Source organism: Pseudonaja textilis, chromosome 8, assembly GCF_049901715.1.
Source record: "Pseudonaja textilis isolate UNSWEBS1 chromosome 8, rPseTex1.2, whole genome shotgun sequence".
NCBI classification, from domain to species: domain Eukaryota; kingdom Metazoa; phylum Chordata; class Lepidosauria; order Squamata; family Elapidae; genus Pseudonaja; species Pseudonaja textilis.
In genome coordinates, this window is record NC_141997.1 from 5,854,787 (window position 1) to 5,880,960 (window position 26,174).

Sequence of the window (26,174 nt, forward strand, 5' to 3'; positions counted from 1 at the left end):
TCCTCAGCTGGCTAAACTCCCTTTCCCGAAGACGGTAAGAGCAGCGGTCAGAAATGGCCGCCTCAAAGAAGCACTCAGCCAGAAAAGAAAGTGCAGGAGGAAGTTAAGAAGTGAAAGTTTTTGGCTGACCGGGACAAAAAGTAACAACCAAGGTACCCTGGAATTTAAATTGTGCAAAAGATACATCGCTCCTAAAGAAGAGTCGGAAGCAGCGAAGGAAAGTGAAAAGGGAAAGTTTTTTTTTCTTCACTCTCCTCCCTCCCGCTGATAACGAGAAGATCTGAATAAAGAAATTGGAAAAATCCACTTTGGCACCAACAGGTAATTAAACTGGAAATATAATTAAATGCCAAAGGGACAATAAAGATTTCTGAACACTAAAAAATACTTTTTTTGCTATAAGTGAGAAGGGAGAGGAAAAGAATAAGGGCAGGACTTGGAAGGAGGAGACTGCTTGGAATTCAAAAGAATTTAAAGTTAAATCTTAACAAGACTTCTAAAGGATACATTTTAACTGGAACTTTGCAACTAAATAGTAACCCCAAGAAGAGAAAGTGAAAAAAGAAGAAAGTGTTAAAAGAAATAGCTTGTGTGTATTTGGATTGCTTGGTGATTTTGGGACTTTTGGAAATCATATTTGAATGACTAAAAACAATTGGGTGGTTGTTTAAACAAAAAAAACTACAATGGCATCACCTCTGGATGAACTGAATGAACTGGATGAACTGAATGAACTGGATGAACTGAAAATCGAATTTAAAAAATATAAAGAAGAGGAACAAGGGAAGGGCTCCTTTGGCTCCATTTTTCAATTCTTAGAAATGGCGATTGGTGTCTACAAGAAACAAGAAAAGACTGCGCAACAAGAAGATTGGGACAAAGAAGAAGCCATTTTTAATGAACAAGTAATTGTATTTGAGGAAGAAAAGGGAAAGTGGGGAAAGAGAATGGAGAATTTAAGACGTAAAAAAAACAGCCAAAAAAGGGGAAAATAATGTGAAAAGGGGATATAATGTTGGAAAGCAACAGAAAAGGGGAATACAGAAGAGGGAAATGGAGGTGGAGAGACAGGGGGGTAAAAAGGGGAGAGAGAAGAAAGGGAAAAAGGAAGGGAAGAGAAGTTACAAAGTTTTGGAGCAAGATGTAAAGAAACAGGATTTATTCAGAGATAATGGGTGAAAATTTAACTGAAAAAGGAATTCTGTAAAGGTACATAAGATTGTATTATATTTGTAATAGAAATAATGTTAGAAAATTGGAAACAACATATGATTAAAAAGTGGAATAAAATAGTTAGTGTAATTTAGTGAAACTTCTGTGAACAAAATAAACGAAAGGAAATAAATGAGAGATTTGAACTAGGAAGGAATGGGAACATTTTAACTACTCAACGTTTTATAAAATATAAGTGAAGTGAGAGGGAACTAATTATGGAAAGTTTATAAGTGTTTCCATAGAAATATGATACTTATTTGAAAAGTAATGTGTAAAATGTTCAAGATTTAAATGAATATTAATATTAATGATAGAATCAAATTGGTATGGATTGTTGTTTTAATTATGTTATATATTTATAATTTCTTCTTTTTAAAATACATTGTGTAGTTTTAGAATGTACCAAGCAGAATCCAAACGGAAGTTATGTATTATATTAAGTGTTATAATTTTAGGGGAAAGATATAAAGGCGTCATACTCCAATCAGTGATCACAGGATAAATTTTGCTTAATGAGAAAAGATAATAGACAGCTGAAACAGGACAGACAAAGAATATAAGTATGATGATTTGAATTGAGATGAAATAAATAAAATAAAATTAAGAAAGTTGAAAGAGGGGAGAAGTTATATAGAAAATGTAGAATGGTAATAAGATATGGAATGGAATATAAAAATGAGCATGAATTTGAATTTGTGTCTGCACGAAGAGATGTAACCCGGGATCAGGCTGCTTTCAAAAAAGATGTTTTATTTTTTTACGTTTTATGTTTTGTTTGTTTATGTTTGTTTTTAAAAATCAATAAAATTTTCAAAAGAAAAAAAGAAATCATTTGCACTTCAGTTTGAGAGGCAGACAACACAGATTCATCTCCAATAGCCTGCACCTGTCTTCAACAGGGAAGAGACACAGGGCAGAAAACATCCTGCATAATCTGATTAAACCTATATGGAGAGGACAAAAAAAGAAATTGAGATGGACAATGAATCAAACAATATTAAAACAAAAAGAATATATTCAGTTTATGGAAAAAGAATTGGATTTTTTCTTTAAAGAGAACAGAAAAGAAGAAACTTCACTACAAAATTTATGGGATACCATAAAGGCATATATTAGAGGATTAACGATAACAGGTGGGAAAGAGAAATAAAAAGAAGAGACAAATGCAAAAAAAAAAAAAAAGATTAGAAGACTATAAGAGACTAGAGACTAAACTACAGAAAGACCCACAAAAAAGGAACATTGAAAAGCAAATGGAATTAAAAAAGCATAAGCTGAATTTGATGTATAAAGAGGAACTAGCGCAAAAAATTAAAAACGTTAAGCAAAACTTTTTTGAAAATGCAAACAAACCAGGAAGATGGCTGGCATACAAATTGAAAAAAGAGAAAGAAAATAAATTGATTCACCAACTAATAGATAAAATGAAAATAGTCCAAAAATAATACGAAAAACTATACCATCAAGAGACAAGTTCAGAGGATAAAATAAAACAATACCTACAAAAAGCGGAATTACCGACAGTACAACAAATAGTTAAAGCAACGTTAGGAGAGAGAATAACAATGATATTATATACAATGGATTAACAGAAGCAATTAAAAGACAAAAGAATGGCAAAACACCAGGATCAGATGGTCTATCAGCAGAACTATATAAAGATGTTGGAAGTATTTAATGACTTATCATCAGAGGTGAAAGTACCTAATGCTTGGATGGAAACATATATTACTCTCATACCAAAAGAAGACTCAGACTTGCAACAGATTCAAAATTATAGACTGATATCATTACTGAATGTGGATTATAAAATATTTGCATCAATTATAGCAGAAAGACTAAAGGGATTTTTAAATCGGTTTATACACTCAGATCAAAATGGCTTTTTACCTAAGAAACAAATTATGCACAGAAGGCGTTTGACAACATGAACTGGCAGTTATGTTGGCACAGTTAAGAGATGGATTTTGGGGAGCAATTTATTAAAATGATTAAGGCAATATGTTACAAACAAATTGCAAAAGTGATCATAAATGGAGGTATGACTGAAAAGGTTATTATTAAGAAGGGTACAAGACAAGGATGTCCCTTGTCGCTATTACGTATTGACTTTAAGCTGACTTTAAGTTTCATTTCTCCTTCCAGAAATTTCTTTTTGCCTGGAGGAGTGAAGAAATGTAAATATAACCTTTTCTATCCAGTAATAAAACCATATCATTTTTTCTTGCAGGTACTTCTCTAGCATATATTTCTGATTGCAAGAGAGTATCACTTTCTAAGATTCCTTACTTGCCTTTTTCCTCATCTAATCAGCACAGCTTAAATAAGGTTGAAAATTCTTCATGCAGTTTTCATATGATTTATTACTCTAAGAATAATAAAAATCTGAACAATAATAATAAATCCCAAAACTTTATATTGACCAAGGGGTATTTAAACTATTCATTTGGCTTGCTGATTGGAAAAGCACATGTTCTTGAAAATTACTTAATGCTTAAAAACTTAGATTACAACCTGGTGATTCTAGGAGAATTTGACAATGCCAAATGAAGTCCAATTTTCTACTTTGCTGCTTCAAATTAAGAAAATAGAAGTATACAGAAAACTTCTATGAATTGCCAATAGGAATATGATACATGGCAATAAAACTGGATCACTTGATTTTTATGACTTTCAAAGAGAAAACATGGAAAACTCACTCTTACTAGATAATGTTTTTCACAAGGAAATTTGGTAGTTTGTGCTTATGCTTAGTCTATCTGTGCTTTTTGAATTAAACTTATTCAAACTATTTAATGTTATACTAACTGAAAGTTTTAGCTCAAGAAGGGAAACAAATAGTTTCAAGATATTCTATATTTATTTGTTCAATTTTTATTTATTAAACCCAATCTAGTTCTTATATCTTTCTGAGGTAATTTCACCTGAAACTGCAATACTGATTTCTCCATTTTAAACTAGATCAATCCCGTAATTAGAAATACATCAGTACTGTATAAGTTGTTCTAATACAATAATTAAAAAATATTACAATTTAAAAATTAATTAATTAAAAAATTCAAAAGTACTCATTGAAGTATTGTTAGCTTTCTGAACTGTAACAAGACTAAACGCAGCCCAAGTTCAACATACTGATTTCATGTTTAAACACTTTACTTACTTATCTAAAACATGTGGATCTTCAGGACTTTTATTTTCATATTCTAAAAGCTCAAGAAAGCTCTGCATATACCTGAAACATAGAAGAATAACATATTTGATATTTGAATATTAAATTTGTGGACAGCAACCTGGAGGGAAATTGCTAACAGTCTAGCAGATAGACTCAAGATTTAAAAGAATCTTGACGGATTTGAGCACTAGATTCTATACAACAAGATGCAGTTCTCGATGGTGGGAATAGTAAGGTCCTGCACTTAGGAAAGGAAATTCAAATGCACAGGTATAAAACAGGTGGTACCTGGTTCAACGTTAGAGGGATTTATGTGTCCTAGTGCAGGAGTCCCCAAACCCCAGGCTGTGGCCTATTCACAACTAGCCATCAGGTGTGCACACGCACAGCTCAACTTGTGAAAGTTGAGCTGTCATGCATGTGCCCCAGTCTACCGCTCATGTGGCCCATTGCCCCTCTCCCTCATGTCAGGCCACTAACCCACAACCACCATTTAAATATTAGCCAGCAGTGTGATGCAGTTGTCAAAAGCCAATGCAATGTTAGGCTGGATCAACAGAGGATTAGTTTCAAGATCACAAAAAGTGACAGTTAGTGCTATATATCAATAGCACTTAGATATACCGCTTCACAGTACTTTACAGCCCTAAGCCATTTACAGAGTCAGCATATTACCCCCAACAATCTAAGTTCTCATTTTACCGACCTCAGAAGGATGAAAGGCTGAGTCAATCTTGAGCTGGTGAGAACTGAACTACCAAACTGCTGACAACTGGCAGTCAGCAGAAGTAGTCTACAGTACTGCATTCTAACCACTGTGCCACCACAGCTCTATATACGGCACTACTAAGGCCACACTTGGAATATTTCAGTTCTGATTACTACAACACAAAAATGCAAAAAGTTGGCTGCTACAATACAAAAAGATGTTGAAATCCTAGAAAGAGTGAAGAGAAGATCAATGAAGATGATAAGGGGTCTGGAGGCTAAACTGCATGATGAAGAGTTAAGAAAACTAGGTATGTCTAGGGATGACACAATAGCTGTCTTTCAGAACTTGAGGGGTTGTCACAGGGAAGAGGGGGTTGACTTATTTTCCAAAACACCCGAGGATAGGACAGGAAGCAGTAAGTAGAAGCTCATTAGAGATCGATCCAATCTGGAACTAACGAGAAATTTCTTGACAGTGAAAACAATCATCAATGAACAGCTTGTCTCCTGGAATTGTCAGGGTTCGACTAGAAGACCTCTAAGGTCCCTCCCAGCCCTTTGATTCTATGATTTAATAAAAATTATTTTGGAAAAAGAAATAAAGAAATCAGCTTCTCCCAGAAGCTAGTGAAACTGTAAACGTACCCCCTAAGGATGGACAACTTTTTGCTGAAAAAAATTAGTCAACATGGAGTAGGAGAAATGGAAGGCTCTGATCGATAGAACAATTTTTCAATGCAAATAAAGAATGTCACAAGTATCCAAATTGGGGTGATTTCTTTTTGCACAAAAGTTAACCAAGATAACAATCATAGCTATCATAATTTTGCAATATGAGAGACCAATATTTCCAATATTATTTGTATAGGCTTCTGTAACAGAGAACTATAACATGAGTGTTATCACATGATTTGAGCATTGGTAATGCCCATAACTTAGAACAGGTTGCTAAGCATCCACATCACACTGACATGACATGTGTGTTACATGCTTTGTGATGGTCAAAGTGTTTTACAGGTCTTAAAGCATCCTTTCCAAGGCTATTAAGCTGGACAATTGTTAAGTTACCAGTTAAGTTACCATTAAGCAAGGACTTATATAGGAAAATATTTTAAAGAAAGGTCAACTTAAGATAATATAAATTATCTTCAGTGGTAAAGGATAACCTTAGTCTTATATCATAAAATTACACAATTAAAATTGTATAATCTTACACTATAAAATTACATAAATTTGTTAATGTTGATACATATATATACAAAATTATTTTAAATGTGTTGCGGCATATTAAAAAAAACAGAAAATTAGGGGAATAGTAAAAACAGGGAATAATTTCTACGAGGTCAGGAAAAAAGTGAATTGAGCTTGCCTAAAAGAAATAAAAATGCACATAGGAAGGTGTATTCAAGGCAAGTATAGAACAGAACAGAAACACAGCTACTGAATTAATCATAAGCAAATAAAATATGCCATAACTAATTTTTGTTGTGTAGCTCATGTTTATTTGACTGCTATTATTTTAATGAGCACTTACCAACTTTGTACTAGCTTAACAGAAGGCCTATTCAACAAGTTCTCAGGCAACAAATTTACTTCTCTCATTGTATTAGCAAGTCGCACAGGAAGCTCTTTTCTCAGGAACATGTACGATGTTTTCTCACATGCATTATCACGCCCTATGGAAAGAAAATAATTTTATGTTTTCATGTTCTTGAAACATTCTTAGATAATGTAAATAAGATATTAAAATATGATTTATCAGGATAGCACTTTATGATTATAAGTTTTCTTCTTGGTTACTAAATATGATTTCAATCTGATTATAAGAATTCTATATCAAGCTTAACATTCATGGCTATGGCTGTTTTATTGCAGCTTCTATTGTGACACCAATTATGTCATGTTGTAAAGGATGAAGACCTGGAAAATATAATGAACTTCAGTCATTAAATCTGATATGTAATATATAAACATGCATTGCAATTCCATCCGAATTATCAACTACAAAAAAATCATCAGCTATAAGAATTTCTTACCATATGTCACATATCTACTAAAGGTTTAAAGATTTCATCTGTCCAGTCATGACCAACTCAAGAAGCAGGGTACTCAGCTCTGATTCTCAGACAAGGGAACTTGCGTTGTCTGACAATAGCAATAGTGCTTAAACTTATATACTGCTTCACAGTGCTTTACAGCAGTGGTCGCCAACCAGGGGGCCGCAGCCCACTGGCGGTCCGTGGCAAAATGTTGATGGTCCACAGAGAAATAGCAGCGAAATAGCCCCCGAAAGCAATTAATCTGGGCCATATGGGAAAACAAGGCTGCTCCGCCCACCTGGCCCGCCCACCTGCTGCCTCCCACCCTTCAGCCGAGAGCAAACCTTGAGACTGAGTAGAGTGTCATGTGAGCTGCAACTGGAAGGTAAGACCAATGGCGGGGGAGGGAAATCCACCCTGGGGTGACTTGCTAATGTTGGTGGGAAAGTTGGTCCCATATTCCAGAGCTGTAGTAGTCACAGAACTGCTGTTTGGTCATCCCAGAGCAGTTCCTCCATCGGGATGACTACACTCTGAAATATGGGACCGGCCCATGGTGGCTGGAATGAGCTAATGGTGCTGTCGTGAGGGGAGGGTTGCGGGCTGAAGCAGTGGTGGCTGGAAGAAGTACTCACATTTGCATCTCCCTTCGCCACGGTATATTTACGGCAGCTGGTGGCGCCAAGGCAGCCCCTCGTGTCCTGCCACATCTGTAGTGCAGCAGAGAGAAACAGCTTGAGTCAACCCTAACCCTGCATATGCTAAATCGGCCCCTGCGAACTGTTGTCTCTGTAGCTGAAGCGGCATGAGAAACTGGCCGGGCTCTCAAGAGACAAGAGTGACTCTGGCTGATTCTCTTGTCTCTCTCAAAGAGTGCCTGATAGCTTGGCTGGAGGGGGAACCTCTCTCATCCCCCGCTCTGCGAGGCAGACGGCAGGGAAACAGCACTTGGGAGGAGCAGATCGGCCATTGCCGGGCTCTGGGGTTCTCTCCCACTGAGGGTGCAGCCATTGGGCAGGGAGGAAACAGTGCCAGGCTCCCCTCCCGGGTCAGGAGAGGTGAGGAACAGCAGAAGCGGCAGATGGAGGGCTGATGGAGGAAAGCAACTCTCCTCTTGGGAGGTGAAGGTGTCAACCACCACCCCTTTTCTTGCCTGCCTCCAGGTGAGGCTGGAAGAGCCCTGGCATCCCCATCCTGGAGCCCCCACTTTCTCCCCCTCCCTCCCCAATTAATCACCAAGGGCAGCAGTCCTTCTGCAGGAAGCTGCCTGCTGAGAAGCCCCTGAAGGGGCAGCCCACAGACGCTGCCCCCCAAAGAGAGCAAAGCCCCCTTTCTGCCTCTGCTTCTCCCAGCAGCAGTTGCCCTGAGGCCCCTCAGCTCAGACCCCCCTTTGCTCTTCTGTCTCTTTGGAAGGTGCAGGTGGGGGAGGGATGAAAGCAGCCTGGCCCTCCTTCCCTCCCCTAACTCCAGGCAGCCACAGTTATAAGTGTGTGTGTGTGTGTGTGTATACACACGCGCGCGCGCACACACACACACACACACACACACATACACACACATAATTTTTAATATTTGTATTTAATATAAAAATTATTATATTAAATATATTATTATATTTTAAAAAATCATATTAGTGGTCCTCGGGATTTAAAAGTATGAGTTTGGTGATCCCTGAGGTTCAAAAGGTTGGTGACCCCTGCTTTACAGCCCTCTCTAAGCCGTGTACAGTTAGCATATTGTCCCCAACAGTCTGGGTCTTCATTTTACCAACCACAGAAGGATGGAAGGCTGAGTTAACCGTGAGCCGGTGAGATTCAAACTGCTGAATTGCTGGCAGAATTAGCCTGCAATACTGCATTCTAACCACTGTGCCACCACAGCTCAACAACATCATCAAGTAGCCAGCATGAAAATATGGAACTCAGAAACCTTCCCACTGAAATGGTATCTATTTATTTATTCACATCTGCATGCTCTCAAATTGCTAGTTTGGCAGGAGCTGGGGCATATAATAGGAGCTCACCCCATTGCATGACACTCAGGTCTCAAACCTGGGCTGGTTTTAAACTGAAGAGCCAAGCATCTTAACCAAGGAACCATCATGCCACCCAATGTAATTATTAAAGCAACTGAGTGCAATAGCACAGCCACAAAGTTCTGAACTTCTAATCCTGTATATCAAGAATTTTATTTTCTATTTAATGTACTAATAGGATCACAAGAAGGTCCTCTCCTGAAGTTCTCAAAAGCTAGATAAATTTAGGATAATTCTGTAATTAGCTTCCATTTGCTTCTGATGAAGACTGGGTCCATCATCATATATTGTTTATATACTTTCATCTGTGTTAATTCACATTCAGGATATAACTCTAAAGATTAACAACAAATATGTGGTTCAAATTACTTTTCAAAACAAATATTAGAAGATTTTAATAGTACAATATTTATTTTTGTCTTTATGCAGATGATTTTGTATGTGGAGAGTTTTAGATAGGTTAATTCATTCTTCAATTTCTCTACAATAATAATTAGACTATTGACCGTGCACATACTTATATATAGCAACAAAATCCATGTACTTCTGCATGTTTGCAGATAAACCAATAGTTCTGGGTTGAAAAAAAATGCGATAAAAGAAAATCTGCTGTTTGGAAAAAGTACAGTCTTAAAATGTTAGGGACACTTCAGAAAGTTAATTTCCTAAAATATTTCCTTTGAAATTAATGATAATTTAGGCTTGTACTATGTGCCTCATCCTCATGAATTTTAATGAGCCTTTAGCTTTAACCTTGTTATGACTTTAAAGTATAATCTTATGCACTCAGCTAAGAAGTAAGCTTAATAGGGCTTGTTCCCAGTCAAGTGGATATTGGACTGTAATGCTATCTTCAAATTATCAAAAATCCCTTAAAATTTATTCACTGTTCCTATAAAGCAGGGTTCTCAAACTCCCAGCCTGTGGGTGGATGCATCATGCGCTGGCCATGCCCATGGCTGGTTTCGAGAAGGGGAAAAGTCCCGATACATCATGTGACACCACCATGATGTGAGTTTGACACCCCTGCTATAGGGAAATTTAACCATGTTATACAGTATAAAGTCAGACATTTAGATTTCATAATAGAGACTATATCCACTTGCATTCCTCTCACCCACCTCTTTAATAGCAGACACCACCATAGTAATATTGAAAAAGGCCATGTGAACTCAGACCTATGTTTTACCTTAAAGAGCTTGTCAGTATTCCATTTTCTGGAAAAGTAAGATTGCAAATACATTAGTCATAGTCACAAGGTACTGATTAACTTATGTTCTTGCAGCCCAGGAAATAATGTTAAAAGCATTGCTATGCATATAATAACTAAGATTTGCAATTTGAAAAACCCTTAAGTCTAGTGCAATTGGCACAATCAAGGTCATACTTTTTAAGGCAGTCCCATTATAATCAGTCCAACAGCATATTGTTCAGCATCTGTTCACAGATAAATGCACAATGGCAGGATACAACCCAGTTAGTTATTTTTTATGTATACGTTTTCCTTTGCTCTTTTAAATTATGACTAATAATGGCTTGCTATAATTTAGCAATGTTTTATTTTAAATATGAACCTAAAATATTAATATATTGTTTGTGCTTGTCCATAATTGAGGGTTTTTTCTTTTAACTAGAAAACTTTTGTTAAAATTAAAATGTGATGTTAAAATACAGGTCAGGTTCTTCCATGGAATTAGCTGTATAAAGATTAGGAAAATATGCAGATCGTGAATTCTAGAATTCTTCTTAATTACTTACCAACAATGGCTCCGCTTCTTTTGCATAATAAAGTCACATGTTGTCTTTATGTGTGCATGTGCATTTCCTCCTCAAATATTAATCAGGGTCAGTACATGTATATTGCTTATGTGTAATCAATCATGTTTCTGCTCTCCCCTCCTGTATCTTTTCTCTTTGTGGGTATGTGTGTGCAATGGAAGCATGATGGGACTGCTTGAATATGCTCTAATCTGCATCAAATGCCCAGGAGGGAGAAGGGAGGGAAGGAGAATGGAAGAGGCAGCAACACACCAAATGAACTTCCTGGAATTTTGGCCATTTTTGAATTTAGGCTTTCTTTTACCAATTTCTCTTCCCATATCAAATTTGACCCCATTTTTTTTTCACTTTTTGAAAGCTATCCTATTGACTGAGTTCTGAGCCATATATATTTTTTCCAACATTCCGTTGTGCTGGAAAGAATAAAAATGATTTAATATATTATGATCTGTCTGAAATTAATAGGTCTGCTGAAAAGAATAAGGACCTATTCTTTTAATTAGGCATGTCAGTCCTCTCATCACAAGGAGTCAAACTTTATAATGACAATGCTCTAAACTGGGGTGTCAAACTCTATTTCATTGAGGGCAGGATCAGGGTTGATTGTCCTTGGGAAGGGGGGCATGGCCAGCTCGATGTCTGTTTTCGGGTGTGACTGCCTCCTGAAGCCCTCTGCCAGTGAAAACGGAGCTTGGGGGGATTGTATGTGTCCCTCCCAAGCTCCATTTTTGTTGGAAGAAGCACCATGGGCTGGTCTTTCGCTGTTTCCAGGGTGGCCCCATGGGCCAGTTCTAAGCACCTGGGCCTTGAGTTTGACACCCCTGCTCTAAACTATTCTCTTCCATAAAATCTCAAGCTTTTCATATTGCAAGAAGAATTTTGCCAGAATACAATCAGTGTTAAGAACCCCTTACAAATGAATTGATACATATAAGATACACACAAACTTATTAATAACTACTACCTTTTCAGGTCCAATTTAAACTGCTAGTTTAATTCTATAAAGATGTTAAGGACTGGTATCTTTTCAGAACTACCTCGAGCCAGAATTGATGCATTCCTGATGCATTTCCTCAGGCAAATTTGTTAGTAATTTTCAAGTACTGTAAAATTGGGGAAACAAGAAGGAGGTGCTTCTCCATTATGGCCCCAATGCCATAATGTAGTCTTCCACTGAAAATCAGACTTGCCCTAAAGTACTGACATTCCGGAAGAAGCTAAAATAGTTAATTCTCTTCCAGACCGCTTTTTAAAGATAGCACTGTTGGAATTGATCACATAATGTTCTGGTTTTACTTAATGTATTGATAAATGAATCTTTGCCTATTGGCATTAATTCAGTGTATTCAGGAACTTGCTCAAACTCATTAATAAGTATATCATAACAGAAATCAAAATAAACTAAACAAAAAGTATTGATATTCTCTAGGAAATGCTTTAAGGTTCTTAATCAGATGGACAATGAAAAGAAACAGATCAAATAGACAAAGAAAGAATAATTATTATTCTGTAACATATTTATCAATATTCAACCAGGGAGGACATTATGAGTATTTTATGTGAATGTTTGATATATTATATACTTTTTTGTTTTGCTTTTATCTTTGCTTTGTAGTTTTTTTTCCTTTTTTGATTTTGTATTTTAACTTTGAAATAAAATAAAAACATTTTATTAAAAAAGGAACATACAAACAGGTAACGTCCTTTATATATCTAGATCTCTGTTTCTAATCTTCTGCCTGTTGATCTGTTCAAACAAGAAGGCTTCTACTAAAAAACCCCAAGTATATCTTGCAATTGCTAAATCAGCAAGTCGATCTGTTAATAATTATGTCTCTGCAGCTTTTAAAGAATTTGAAGTCAACAATCCGGGTTAGATATTAGTGGCACTCAGCTATTTATTTATAAGGAGTTTCCAGGTTTACAGTTTTAAACTATTAATGCTCTAATAGAAGTAGAATTAGACTGATTTTCTCTTGAGTCCAATTAAAATTTTGCTGTCTTAAGATTTTGGGTGAAACAAGTGTACTTGAAAACTTCTTAATTCATTTCACTTTGCTAGATAGGTTATCTTTCACCTTAAGCAGAGATACTGATTATTTGGCACACTTAACTTGTCAACACAAATTGTTTAGGAACTGAACAAAGCCGTAATTGTACTGAAGCAGAAGATTTGTGTTTTAGATATCCAATAATAGGAGCCAATATTTCTCTTTTATGACATGCTTGCACATGCATTTCCTTAGACTATCCCTAGTTATTTCTTCAGCATTTTAATATGCTCTTCATAGGAGACTATTTAGCCTAGCATGAATAAGGGCACCATCTAATAGCTAGTCCTTGACTTACAATCACAATAGAGTCTGGAATTTTGGATGTAAGTTGTTGCAGTTATAAAGCAGGTCACCATATGACCTGACTTGATTTTACAACCATTTTATAATGGCTGTTCAAGCAAGTCATCTTGGCTGTTAAATGAATCATCTGGTTGTTAAATGAAGAAAAAAAGCAAAAAAATAAAACAAAACCCACATTGCAAATCATGATCACAGGACCACAGGATGCTGCAACTGGTTATAAATGCAAGCCTGCTATCAAGCACCTGAAATGCAATCGCATGACTGTGGGAGTGATGGTGCAGCAGTTGCAACTTCAAGGACAGATTGTAAGTAGATTTTATATATTTTAGTGTTAACTATACAAATTACATTTATATAAACTTATACTCTACTCTCTTTAGATATACATACTTAAGACCTCATATAAGAAACTAGAATTGTAGGTATATTTATAATATAGTAATATTTACTGCTAATATATATCTTTTGGTGTATTGACTTACTTATATTTATTATTAACTATTAACTGTATTTATTGTATTTACTCTATTTATTAATACCTAGTATCTTTAGTATTCATCACTTACTAATTGATATTAACTATATTTATTAATAGTTACTGTATTTATTAATTGCTGGTACTGTTTAGTAATATCTATTAATATTTATTGATATCTACCCTGAAAGATAGAATTATATAGAATAGAAAGAGAGTAATATAAACTATAGGAATCCATAGTATAGAGCATATTAATTAAAGTGGATGGTAATATGGGAGAACATATACAAAATCTTAGGAGAACAGCATAAAATTATAAGAGATGACCAGCATCACAACCCTGAAAACAGGAAAGAAAACCACATCAACAGTGTCAATATTGAACCCATCCACATCAAGCCAATGACTAATCAAAGGAATGATTACTACTGAAAAAGCAAATACCATTCCCAGTAAGCAGATGATGCAATCCACATTGTTGACAATACAGGAAACGATGGTTAAACTACAGGAAAACACGTCAAAACACCATGGAGAAATAAAATCGGAAATGGGAGAGATAAAAAAAGAGATACTTAAACTTGACAACAGGATGAGCTCAATCCAAGAAGTGATCCAGAAAAACGAGGAAAGAATGAAAATAACTGAAAATACACTGCTCAAAAAAATAAAGGGAACACTTAAACAACACAATGTAACTCCAAGTCAATCACACTTCTGTGAAATCAAACTGTCCACTTAGGTAGCAACACTGATTGACAATCAGTTTCACATGCTGTTGTGCAAATGGAATAGACAACAGGTGGAAAGCAGAGGCAGTTAGCAAGACATCCCTAATGAAGGAATGGTTCTGCAGGTGGTGACCACAGACCACTTCTCAGTTCCTATGCTTTCTGGCTGATGGTTTGGTCACTTTTGAATGCTGGTGGTGCTTTCACTCTAGTGGTAGCATGAGACGGAGTCTACAACCCACACAAGTGGCTCAGGTAGTGCAGCTCATCCAGGATGGCACATCAATGCGAGCTGTGGCAAGAAGGCTTGTTGTGTCTGTCAGCGTAGTGTCCAGAGCATGGAGGTGCTACCAGGAGATAGGCCAGTACATCAGGAGACGTGGAGGAGGCCATAGAAGGGCAATAACCCAGCATCAGGACCGCTACCTCCGCCTTTGTGCAAGGAGGGACAGGAGGAGCATTGCCAGAGCCCTGCAAAATGACCTCCAGCAGGCCACAAATGTGCATGTGGCTGCTCAAACGGTCAGAAACAGACTCCACAGGGGTGGTATGAGGGCCCAACATCCACAGGTGGGGGTTGTGCTTACAGTCCAACACCATGCAGGACGTTTGGCATTTGCCAGAGAACACCAAGATTGGCAAATTCGCCACTGGCACTCTTCACAGATGAAAGCAAGTTCACATTGAGCACATGTGACAGATGTGACAGGGTCTGGAGACGCTGTGGAGAACGTTCTGCTGCCTGTAACATCTTCCAGCATGACCGGTTTGGTAGTGCGTCAGTAATGGTGTGGGGTGGCATTTCTTTAGGGGACCGCACAGCCCTCCATGTGCTTGCCAGAGGTAGCCTGACTGCCATTAGGTACCGAGATGAGATCCTCAGATCCCTTGTGAGACCATATGCTGGTGCGGTTGGCCCTGGGTTCCTCCTAATGCAAGACAATGCTAGACCTCATGTGGCTGGAGGCATTGATGCTATGGACTGGCCCACCCGTTCCCCAGACCTGAATACAATTGAGCACATCTGGGACATCAGGTCTCACTCCATCCACCAACGTCATGTTGCACCACAGACTGTCCAGGAGTTGGGGAATGCATTAGTCCAGGTGTGGGAGGAGATCCCTCAGGAGATCATCCGCCACCTCATCAGGAGCATGCCCAGGCATTGTAGGGAGGTCATACAGGCACGTGGACGCCACACACACTACTGAGCCTCATTTTGACTTGTTTTAAGGACATTACATCAAAGTTGGATCAGCCTGTAGTGTTTTTTTCCACTTTAATTTTGAATGTAACTCCACATCCAGACCTCCAAGGGTTTCTAAATTTGATTTCCACTGATAATTTTTGTGTGATTTTGTTGTCAGCACATTCAACTATGTAATGAACAAAGTATTTAATAAGAATATTTCATTCATTCAGATCTAGGATGTCTTATTTTTGTGTTCCCTTTATTTTTTTGAGCAGTGTAGAATGGAACAAACTGAGAAAAAAATAGAAATGGTGGATCAGAAGATGACAGGGCTGAATAAAGACCTGGAAGAATCCTTGATACATTTAGAGATGGATCGGGCCTCATTTTTTCCTGGGGTTCCAGAACGTAACAGAGACAAAGGAAGAGGATCTGGTGATACTGATGGCAGAATTGATTGCAGAAGCCCTTCAGAGGGATAGGCTGGAAATTTTAAATGAATCAGATGAAGTCTACAGAGTGTACACAAGCTATGCCAGATGCCAGAGACTTCCAAGAGAAGTACACATAAGGTTTGCCCATAAAAAGTCAGGGACATTATATATAAGTTCAAAGGGAAGAGCCAATGAGGTACAAAGGGAAGAAATAATTAAATTGAAACAAATCCCTAGAAGAGTCTGCGAACAACAGAAGGACTACTGTTTTCTAGCAACCCAATTAAACAAGAGAAATATTCTGTTCCAATGAATTACTCTGGAAGGAATGCTGGTCTCCTAGAATGATAAAAAGATCAAAATCGACATTTTGGATCTCCACAACCAATTAGCTAGACCAGAGGAAGAATATAGTAGCAGAGAGGAGTTAGAATTGGTGAATCAAGATGATAGGAGAACAGAGAGAAAGAGCAAGAAAAGAAGAACAACAAGGAGAAAGAACGTCAGGAAGGAGTAAGAATGAGGACTCAAGGAGAAACTAGGATGAATAGAATGCAGCAACTGGAACAAAAATAAAAAATGGAAGAAGAACTGAAACTAATATCTATTAATGTTAACGGGCTAAACTCACCATCAAAAAGAAGACAAACATTTTCTAAATTAGTAAAACAAAAATGGGATATTGTGTGCCTCCAAGAGGTGCACATTAAAAAACAAGATGAGACATATTTACAGTGCAATAAATTGGGGAAACTTTACTCAACGTTGGCAGAAGAGAAAAAAGGAGGAGTGACAATATACATTAAAGAAGGGATAACAGCTAAACCAGTATATACGGACACAAAAGGAATATTGATAGTTTAATTAACAATAGGGGGAAAATATATTATTAGTTGTTATATATGTGCCTAATAAAAACCAAAGGGAGTTCTATAAAAATGTGTATGATAAAATTATATAAATAGGGAATGATAATGTATGTCTAATCGGTGACTATAATGAAATAGTGGACATTAAAAAAGATGATGCTAGTGATCAAAAAACAAACAAAAAAGGAATATACTACCCAAAACCATTTTTGAAATGTCGGATGAATTAAATTTATTATTATGGAGAACCTTAAACCCAGGAGAAACTAAATTCACCTTCTATTCTAATCCTCACAAATCCTGGTCAAAAATCGATATGGCCTGGATAAATAGACACCTAGTTAAAAATATTGAAATAGAGATTATGTCAAATACTTGGGTTGACCATAACCCTCTTAAAATAATATGGAAAGGACAAAAAAGGAAGAGAGGTAGATGGAGACTAAGCACACACATTTTAAAAGAAAAATCATATATCCAAAAGATTTCAAAAGAATTGGAGCTATTCTTTAATAAAGAATAAAAAAAAAACTACATACCTCACTACAAAATCTGTGGGACACCATGAAAGCATATTTAAAGGGGATAACAATAGCCTAAATTGCAAAAAGAAATATGGAAAATCACAATACATTATCTGAGGAAATTAAATATTTAGAAGAAAAACTTCAAATGGAACCTGGGAAAACAAATTAAAAACAAATTGGCCTTAGCAAAACATAAATTGAATATTTTGGATCAAAAAGAATTGACAAAAAATTTAAAACTTGCAAGACAAATTATTTTGAACATGCGAACAAACCAGTGAGATGGTTGGCCTATAAATTAAAAAAAGGAAAGGAAAAAGACTAATACACTAGCTACAAGATGAGAATGGAATTGTGGAAACCAGTATTGATAAGAAAAAGAAAATTACACGAGTTTTCTGAAAATCTTTATACACAGAAAGAGATAGCAAATGGAAAAATAAATGAATATTGAAAGGAGAAACTATGCCCCCATTAATTGAAGAAAAAAGGGAACTATTAAATAAGGAAAAAACATTAACTGAATTAAAAGAAGAATTCAAAAACAAAAAAATAATAACATCCCAGGACCGGATGGATTGCCAGGGGAAGTTTATAAGAATTTGGGAGAGTTGACAGAAACATTATTATTGGAAATTTGCAATGAGGTCTTGACAGAGGCAAAGCTACTGGAATCATGGAAAGAGGGATATATTACCTTGATTCCAAAACAGGGTACAGATATCAAACAAATTAAGAACTATAGACCAATTTCTCTTCTAGAATGCCGACTATAAAATATTCATGAATATTATGGCTGAAAGGGTGAAAAAACTATTAAATGAAATATACATGCAGATCAAAATGGATTCCTCCCAATGAGACCAATAAGGAATAATACAAGAATAGTAATTAATATATTGGAGTATTATGAGGCTCATCCAGGAAGACAAGAGGCTCTTGTTTTTCTGGACACCCAAAAAGCCTTTGATAACGTGAACTGGGAATTCATGATTCTACAAATTAAAAATATGAAGTTCCGAGAGAGATTTGAAAAGATGATACAATTGGTCTATTCCACTCAAAAAGCAAATGTAATAATAAATGGGGAGATGACAAATCCATTTAAGATAATGAAAGGAGTCAGACAGGGATGCCCACGGTCAACTCTACTTTTTCTCCTGATCCTAGAGACATTATTATTAAGAATTAGATCAAACACGGAAATAAAAGGAACCAAAATTAAACAAGAATACAAATTACAGGCATTTGCAAACAATATGGTATTTTTTATTGAGGACCCACTAGAATCTAGACCTAAATTGTTGCAAGAGATAGAGAAATATGGGGAGGTAGAGGGCCTTAAAATTAATAAGGAAAAAACAAAAATGCTAGTCAAAAATGTAACTGCAAAAGAGAAAGGAGAATTAGAAGGAATGGGGCTCCAAATTGTAAAAAAGGTGAAATATTTAGGCGCTTGATTAAGGGCAAGGTGTTCAGCATTAAAAAAAGATAATTATACAAAATTGTTAAACAAATTGGAAAAGACCTGGACAGATGAGGGAAACTACAGCTTTCATTATTAGGGAAAATTGCAAAAATTAAAATGAATATGCTACACTAATTGCTTTACTTATTTCAAACGATCCCCATAAAATTAGATGAAAATTTCTTTAGAGTTAAATAAAACAATCATGAAATTTGTATGGTCAGGAAAAAAGAGTGGATAAAATTAATTTATCTACAGAATAGTAGAAGTAGAGGTGGCTTTGGACTCCCAGCATGACAGACTTATTACAAAGCAGCATCCTTAGTTTGGATCAGGGAATGGATTAATTTATAGAATAGGAGAATTCTGACCTTGGAAGGATATGACATCCAGATGGGGTGGCATGCCTCCATTTGGATGCCAGAAATAAGAAACACTTGTACTTTCATAGACATATCTTACGAGAGTCACTGATTCAGACCTGGGAGGAAATTAGGAAAAAACATTATATTAAAATCCCAGGCTGGTTATCCACTATGGAGGCAATGATCCATCTCAACACATTGAGATATTAGTAAAATGGTCAGATACAATCAAATTTTGGACAATCAAGAAATATTAAAAACCAACAAAGAATTAAAAGGACAGGGAGTAAATATAGACTGGTAGCTATATCTCCAGTTACATTTGCAATACAAAAAAGATTTTTAGAGTAATATGGATTTGAATTGGACGCAACTCAAATAGACAAATTCTTGTTGGGACCTGAAGAGAAATTACTACCAAAAATATACAATTATTTATTAAATTTTGACTTTGAAGAGGAGATAGTAAAAGGGCCAATGTTAGCTTGGTCCAAAAATTTCAGACACAATATTCAAAGATTGGGAAAAAATGTGGAATGAAAATTATACTTTAACAAAGTATACAAAGAAAACCAATGTGTTTTACCGTTGGCATTTAGCCCCAACAAGGCTTGCAAAGATGTATCCCAACCTAAACCCTAACTGTTGGAAATGTAAACAAGCGCAAGGTACTTTTTTCCATGTCTGGTGGCTATACCTGGAAATTAAAAAATATTGTATTAAAATACAAAAATGGCTAAACAAAATCATCCACTGTCGAATAGAGTTGAAGCCTGAATTGTTTCTCCGGGAATCATTAAGCGTAAATACCCCCAAAAAGATTAAATATTTGACTATGCATATTATTACAGCAGCAAGAATTGCACTAGCACAAGCTTGGAAAATGTCTAACTTACTGTCAGATTGTTTAATAATCCGAAAAATTTCCGAATGCCCAGACTCACCATAGAACTTAATAACAAGGAAGACTGGGAGTATTATGCAACTTAGAACAATTGGTATCAATGGATAGACAGTAGAAATATGAAAGGTATGGGTTAAAAATAAGTTGATTTTTTTTCTTTTCTCTCATGTTGTATATGTATATGATTAATGAGAACCTGTTGAAATGGATGAACATTTGGAATGTATGAATATAGCCAAGATTTGTTTTTGTACTGTCAGAGAATGATGAATTGTACCAACTTATTTTCTTTTTATAGATATATGTGTATTTTAATATTTTAATTTCAATAAAAGTTTTTAAAATTAAAAAGAACATTCAATCAATGGATCAAATGGCTATCTCATAGAGATGGCTCCATAAGATGGAAGCTGTTAACGAAGAGGCATAGTTTTAGTTTCCTACTTTCATCATGGGCAATACTCTGAGAATATCTTCTTAGGATAAATACACAGAACAGGCAAAAATATACAGGATTAGCACATAAACTCAGAACTGCTGTTTTGGATGTTGGCCATCAGAACACAGAAAGCCAGAAAAATATCAGGTTTGAAAGGTTTTATATCTGTGTTCTAAACGTTCTAATAATAGCTGTGCTTTCAATGAGTAATTAGCCACAGAGCACTTAGAACACAGTGTCAAACACAGGCTGGATCATGATGTATCGCAACATTTTTGCCTTTTGGGAGCCAGAGTGGACATGGCTTGTGTGTGACATATACAGCCATGGGCCACCAGTTTAACAGGCCTGACTTAGAAAGTACAAGTAGTCTGTAACTTCTCTTTATAGTATGGATTGTAAGCTTCTGAGTTGAGTAGAGTTTTATGTATTAATACCAATATCTTCATTTGTTCTGGAACTGTAATAGCTAGTACAGTGATCAAAGCACAAGTGTAAAATAGCTATTTGTTAATAATCAAGATGATATATTTTGCACCAATTGGAGTTTCCAGGTCATTTTGAAGGACTGGCCTATGTCAAGCATTTGCAATAGCCTAAATATGAGCTGAAGAATTGCTATCATGAGGGCACCCAAGTCCAAGAATGTTCATAACTGCCATGTATACCAGAAATGGGCAAAGGAGCCCTTAGTCATGGCTTCCTCCAATTGCTTAGCAGAAGTCATAACTCCAAGATGATCCCCATGAATGAACTAAAATAATGCTCTTATAACTCCATCCAGTATTCACTTCATGATTTGAATCCAATCAGATTGATTACCTACAAACAGAAACTATTTCTAGGATTTAATTTTAGCTTATCAGACTTTATTAACTGCTATATCAAATTTATTTAAAATTTACACAAAAGCTAGTAGTCACCTGTCAGGGAAGGGGAAAAAAAACAACTCCATTGAAGTAGAGAAGTACTTTTTTCTGACTTTGAAATGGTAGTGGCAAAAGGAAAGCAAGTTCTCATCCAAAAAGCGCAAAGTTTCCCCAAATCCCTCCCCCCAGAGACCCAGGCTGAAGGTCCAATCCATGTCCTGCATAGTATCATGTGCAGCACATCTTCAGGTGCTTTCATCCATCTGGAGTTCTAGGATGGTTGGCCTTGACTGGGTGTAAACAACTCCATTCAGCACCGCAGTAATTCTTGAGACCAAATCTCCCTTTTAGTTCACATGGGTCTTCATCACACCAGCCCACTTCCCAAACTCCAATGCCCACTTCCCAAACTCCACCTCTCCTCCCCATTTCTATGGCAGCCGATAGCCAGCATGCATCAAAGGAAAATCCATGCTGGAGATCTGGCTGACATCACCAACCAAATAATTATGAACTTATCTATATGCTACTATAACTTTGTTTGTAACCTTCCATTTGGCAAAATGGTGCATCTCGGGGCAACAGTTTTTAAAACAAGATACTTCAATAGGCTAACTTAAAGAAGGTGTCTGAAATCTAGGGCTATGGTAACGTGATCATTTCTAATGCTTTCTGTCAACTTTCCCACAAGGAAAGTCAAAGGAAGTTGGAAGTCCCAGGCCAGTAAGTAGGTAAGTGTATGATGGTACAAGGAAGCATGGAGAGGGTAAGGGGTGCATAAGTGGTAGGTAAATAAATAAATCTGAACAGATGACCCAATGGATCATGGGTTACCTACTATTTTCTAACAAATGAAAGAGCTGGGAATTTTGCTAAATACCTCATTTGACAACCAAGAATGTTTGTTACCAATTGTGATCATACAACCAAGAGCAATATTAAACTGACATATACAATTTGTTCATTATCATTCAGAAGGACTAGTGGCACTTTGGATTCGAAATAAAAAGATAACTTTGGAGTATATAAGGGGTGCTTATGTAGCACCTATTTGCAACTCCTTGAAACAGCAGCTTCTTTTCCAAGGATCATGAAACTGCCCTCAACACTGGCAGGCTATTCCAGGAAGTCATGCTTGGCTTAAAGAGTTGTAGACAGGTACTGCACACATTTTTGACTTTGAATCCTGCACAGACCTACCACTAAAGGATATTCTTTTAAGACACAATAAGAATTAGGCTTCAATTCTAATCATATGATATTTGTACATGTATAGTATAGTGAGTAGCTACAGGCATCCACTAAATATCTATGCCATTTATCATTTTCAACTACTTCTGCTCCCCAGATTATGTCAGCAGGTGAAGTTTTTACTAATGAAAATCATTAAGCTTTCAGAATTTCCTACTTTTTATATTGTAATAATCACAAATCAAATTGGGATGTATTCTACAACTGGAGATCATTTTTCAATCTAAGCACAAAGAATTTAACATGGGGACAACCTGGTTCATATTATAAAATAGGATCTGATCTGGAAAAATATTTATGAATGGTTATGGTCTCTTTTGTCACACTTGTTTTCCAAATCAGAGAAATTACTAGTATTTTAATATGTTTTATTTCATAAAATTAAACAAGACAAGTTTTTCAATATATGCAATATGAACTGAATACTTTTCAGAAATTTTCAGTAGTTTTGACTGGTACATTTTGCAAAAGTTTCATTGTTGATGGCACTACTAAATACAATATTTTTAAAATAAATGTACTAAAATTAATAGAATTATTTTAGCCACTTTAGTACCTTTGCATCCTTTACAGCAAAAAAACTCTTCAGAAGTGAAATGTGGCTGGTTAATATTTAATCTAAGCTTTACATTTGGATTATATTAGTACTAAAGACACTTGGAGTTTGAAGCCTTTCCAAATAGCTCTACTTTTACTTATACGCACTCCATTTAGATAATAAAAGTGTTTTAGTTTCTGATTTCCAAGAATTCTGAACACAGAAATGAATATTAATGTATTATACAACTTAGCTATTTTATTTCTATCACAAAAGTATTGTAACCTCTTAAAAGATTAATTTCTTATTCCTCAAAATTTTTCATAAATACATTTTTTGTTTACGTGCTGCCTTATTTTTATAAATAACCTAAGCAGTGAACATACCAGAGGTGGTATTCAACCGGTTCAGATGAACCGGTAGCGGTGATTTGGCGTGAGTTGCTGAACCGGTGGCGACTCCTGGCTGACCATGACCCCAACCTGGTCGCCCTGTCACTCATATTTCCTGGTCGCTCTCCTAGCTTTTCCTACCATGTGGCAGCCGCAGTGCAGCTCAGGCGGATGTCCCGGGGCTGCTGCACATGCGCACTGTGTGTGCAGCCACTACACAGGCAATGCGCGTGTGCAGCAGCCCTGGGAGATCCACCTGCCTGCCCGCCCTCCCAGAGCATGCTTTCTTCCTTCTCCCGGCAGACATGCTCTTCCAGCCTGGCCTGGCCCAGCCAGCAGATCAGTGGGCGGATGTCCCTGGGCTTCTCACCCCCCCTTGTCATGAGATGCCTGCAGCTGCTGAGTGCTTTTTTCAGTGCGGCTGGAGTCCAGCAGCTACACCAAAAAAAGCATACCCTGTTCTATGTGCCAGGCCCGGCAAGTCCGAGCAGTCGGCACATAAAACAGGGAGGCACTGGACTGTTGGAGAAGCAGAGTAAAGCCAGAGATCAGTAATTTTCACTGCAAGAAGCGTGTGACTGCCGCGTGTTCTCCAGCCCCACTGAAAAAAGCACAACATGCACCGGCCCATTGGAGAAGCGGAGCGGCAGCTACAGGATTCTTGCACTGAAAAAGGGGTAGCTGGAGGCAACTCTTTTTCGGTCTCCAACCACCTCTTTCGCAGCGCAAGAAGCCTCCCCCAACTGTCCAGCTGCTCTCCTCCTTCTCTCCCTGTTTGTTCTGGGAGGTGGGCACTTCTTCTGGCAGCTTGCTCTCACCTCCTGGATGTCAGTTGCTGTGATGCCCCGCCTCCCAGCTGATGATCGGCGTGTTACTAGTATGCCATCCTCGATGGGCTTCCTAAGCTGCAGCAGCAGCACCAGAACGACCAGTGTGCAGATTCAAGATATGCACATTTCTCCTGGCCTGTGGCCAAGCACTGGGGTTGTGCCTTGGATGAAAGGTTGCCAGCGCTCTCCTTGGTTGCCCTCTACCTGATCTGCTTCAGAGATGCTGCAGCTCCTGTCACTCCATTTGTGCATTGGCTTATCCTGGAGACTGAGTATTGGATGAGTAATGATCTGTCTCTATCTGTGCCTGGCCCACCAGACCTTGCCAGCACACAAGAATTGTTCATGTGTCTGATTTGTCTCAGATAAGTGGCTTTGCACCTACATGGGCAAGTTACATGATTGTCTGTTCTTGTGCAAACACGCATGTTCACACACACACACACACACACAAATACAAAGATTAAATGGGGGAGAGCTGTCTTTTATACCCAAACACATATTCTTGCAGCAACCTGCTCTTGCACATGGATGCAGAATGGCTGGGAAGGGCGCTCTCTCTCTCTCTCTCTCTCTCTCTCTCTCTCTCTCTCTCTCTCTCTCTGGAAGTCAGATTCCCACCATCCAGTACCAATTCAGTGGTTCCTTCCCTCTCCCAGGGGGGACAGAGAGAGACAGAGACAGACAGACACACACACATATACACACACACACACACACACAGAGGAGACACACACAGAGAAAAAGATAGATACCTATTTCCCACAGAAAACACCAGGAGCCCCAAAACCTGGGTAGGCGTGGCTGGGGTCATGTGACTGGGTGGGAGTGAAATTGAGTTGGCCATGCCCACTCAGGTTTTGTGGCTCCCGGTGTTTTCTTTTCTGTGGGAAATGGGTCCAAATGGCTCTTTGAGAGTTTAAGGTTGCAGACCCCTGCACTAGACTAACCTGATGTGACAAGAACTATGGAACAAAATATGTAGGAATTATATTTAGGTCAAGAATTTTCAATGTTTTTGTGCAAAGGATTTTGAGAAGCTGGTGAGTCCCTTCTGCAAAAGATGTATTTAAATGCTTAAAATACAATAGTGAAAATGAAGTTGTGAATATTTTTCTCATCTAAATTTTTGGTCCACCAATCAGTCTATGTTATAGTGATGCTGGGACATGGACATTCTTAAATCAACATATGGAAAATATGATAGACATAAACTAGGATTTTTTATAAATTATTAACAGACACTGTAAATTATAGAGAAACAGATAAATTTATAAAATTACATCACTTGTGTATTTTAAGGCAAAACAAATTGTTTTCCATTTAGCTGTGTTTAAAACAGGGATGTCAAACTCAAGGGCCGCAGGCCAGATCCAGCCCCTGTGGTGCTTAAATCTGGCTCGCAGGGCCAGTGTGGAAATAGAACTGGCCCACAATGCCTCTGGCAGCCAAAATGGGGTGGGAGGACACATGCATATCCCCGTGCCCCTTTTTTTGCCTGGACAGCCTCCTGCAGCACTCTGCTGACCAAAACGGGGCACAGGGAGGCCTCACATGCCCCCCCACTTTGGCCCGC

At 37.4% G+C, this 26,174-nt stretch overlaps 1 protein-coding gene across 10 annotated transcripts in view; it reads right to left on the bottom strand.

Annotated features, from left to right (window-relative positions):
- The window catches only part of PDK3 (pyruvate dehydrogenase kinase 3), a 72,194-nt gene that overhangs the window by 44,424 nt on the left and 1,596 nt on the right, over positions 1–26,174 (bottom strand). For 7 of the 10 annotated variants that reach the window (XM_087938196.1, XM_026721316.2, XM_087938191.1 and 4 more), the window contains exons 2-3: positions 6,633–6,774; positions 4,376–4,447 (exon numbers count right to left, since the gene is read on the bottom strand). In XM_087938196.1, the coding sequence (XP_087794322.1) occupies positions 4,376–4,447; positions 6,633–6,774 (214 nt within the window). The remainder of the gene's footprint in view (positions 1–4,375; positions 4,448–6,632; positions 6,775–26,174) is intronic. The other 3 variants (XM_087938194.1, XM_087938193.1, XM_087938192.1) reach the window with 1 other exon arrangement.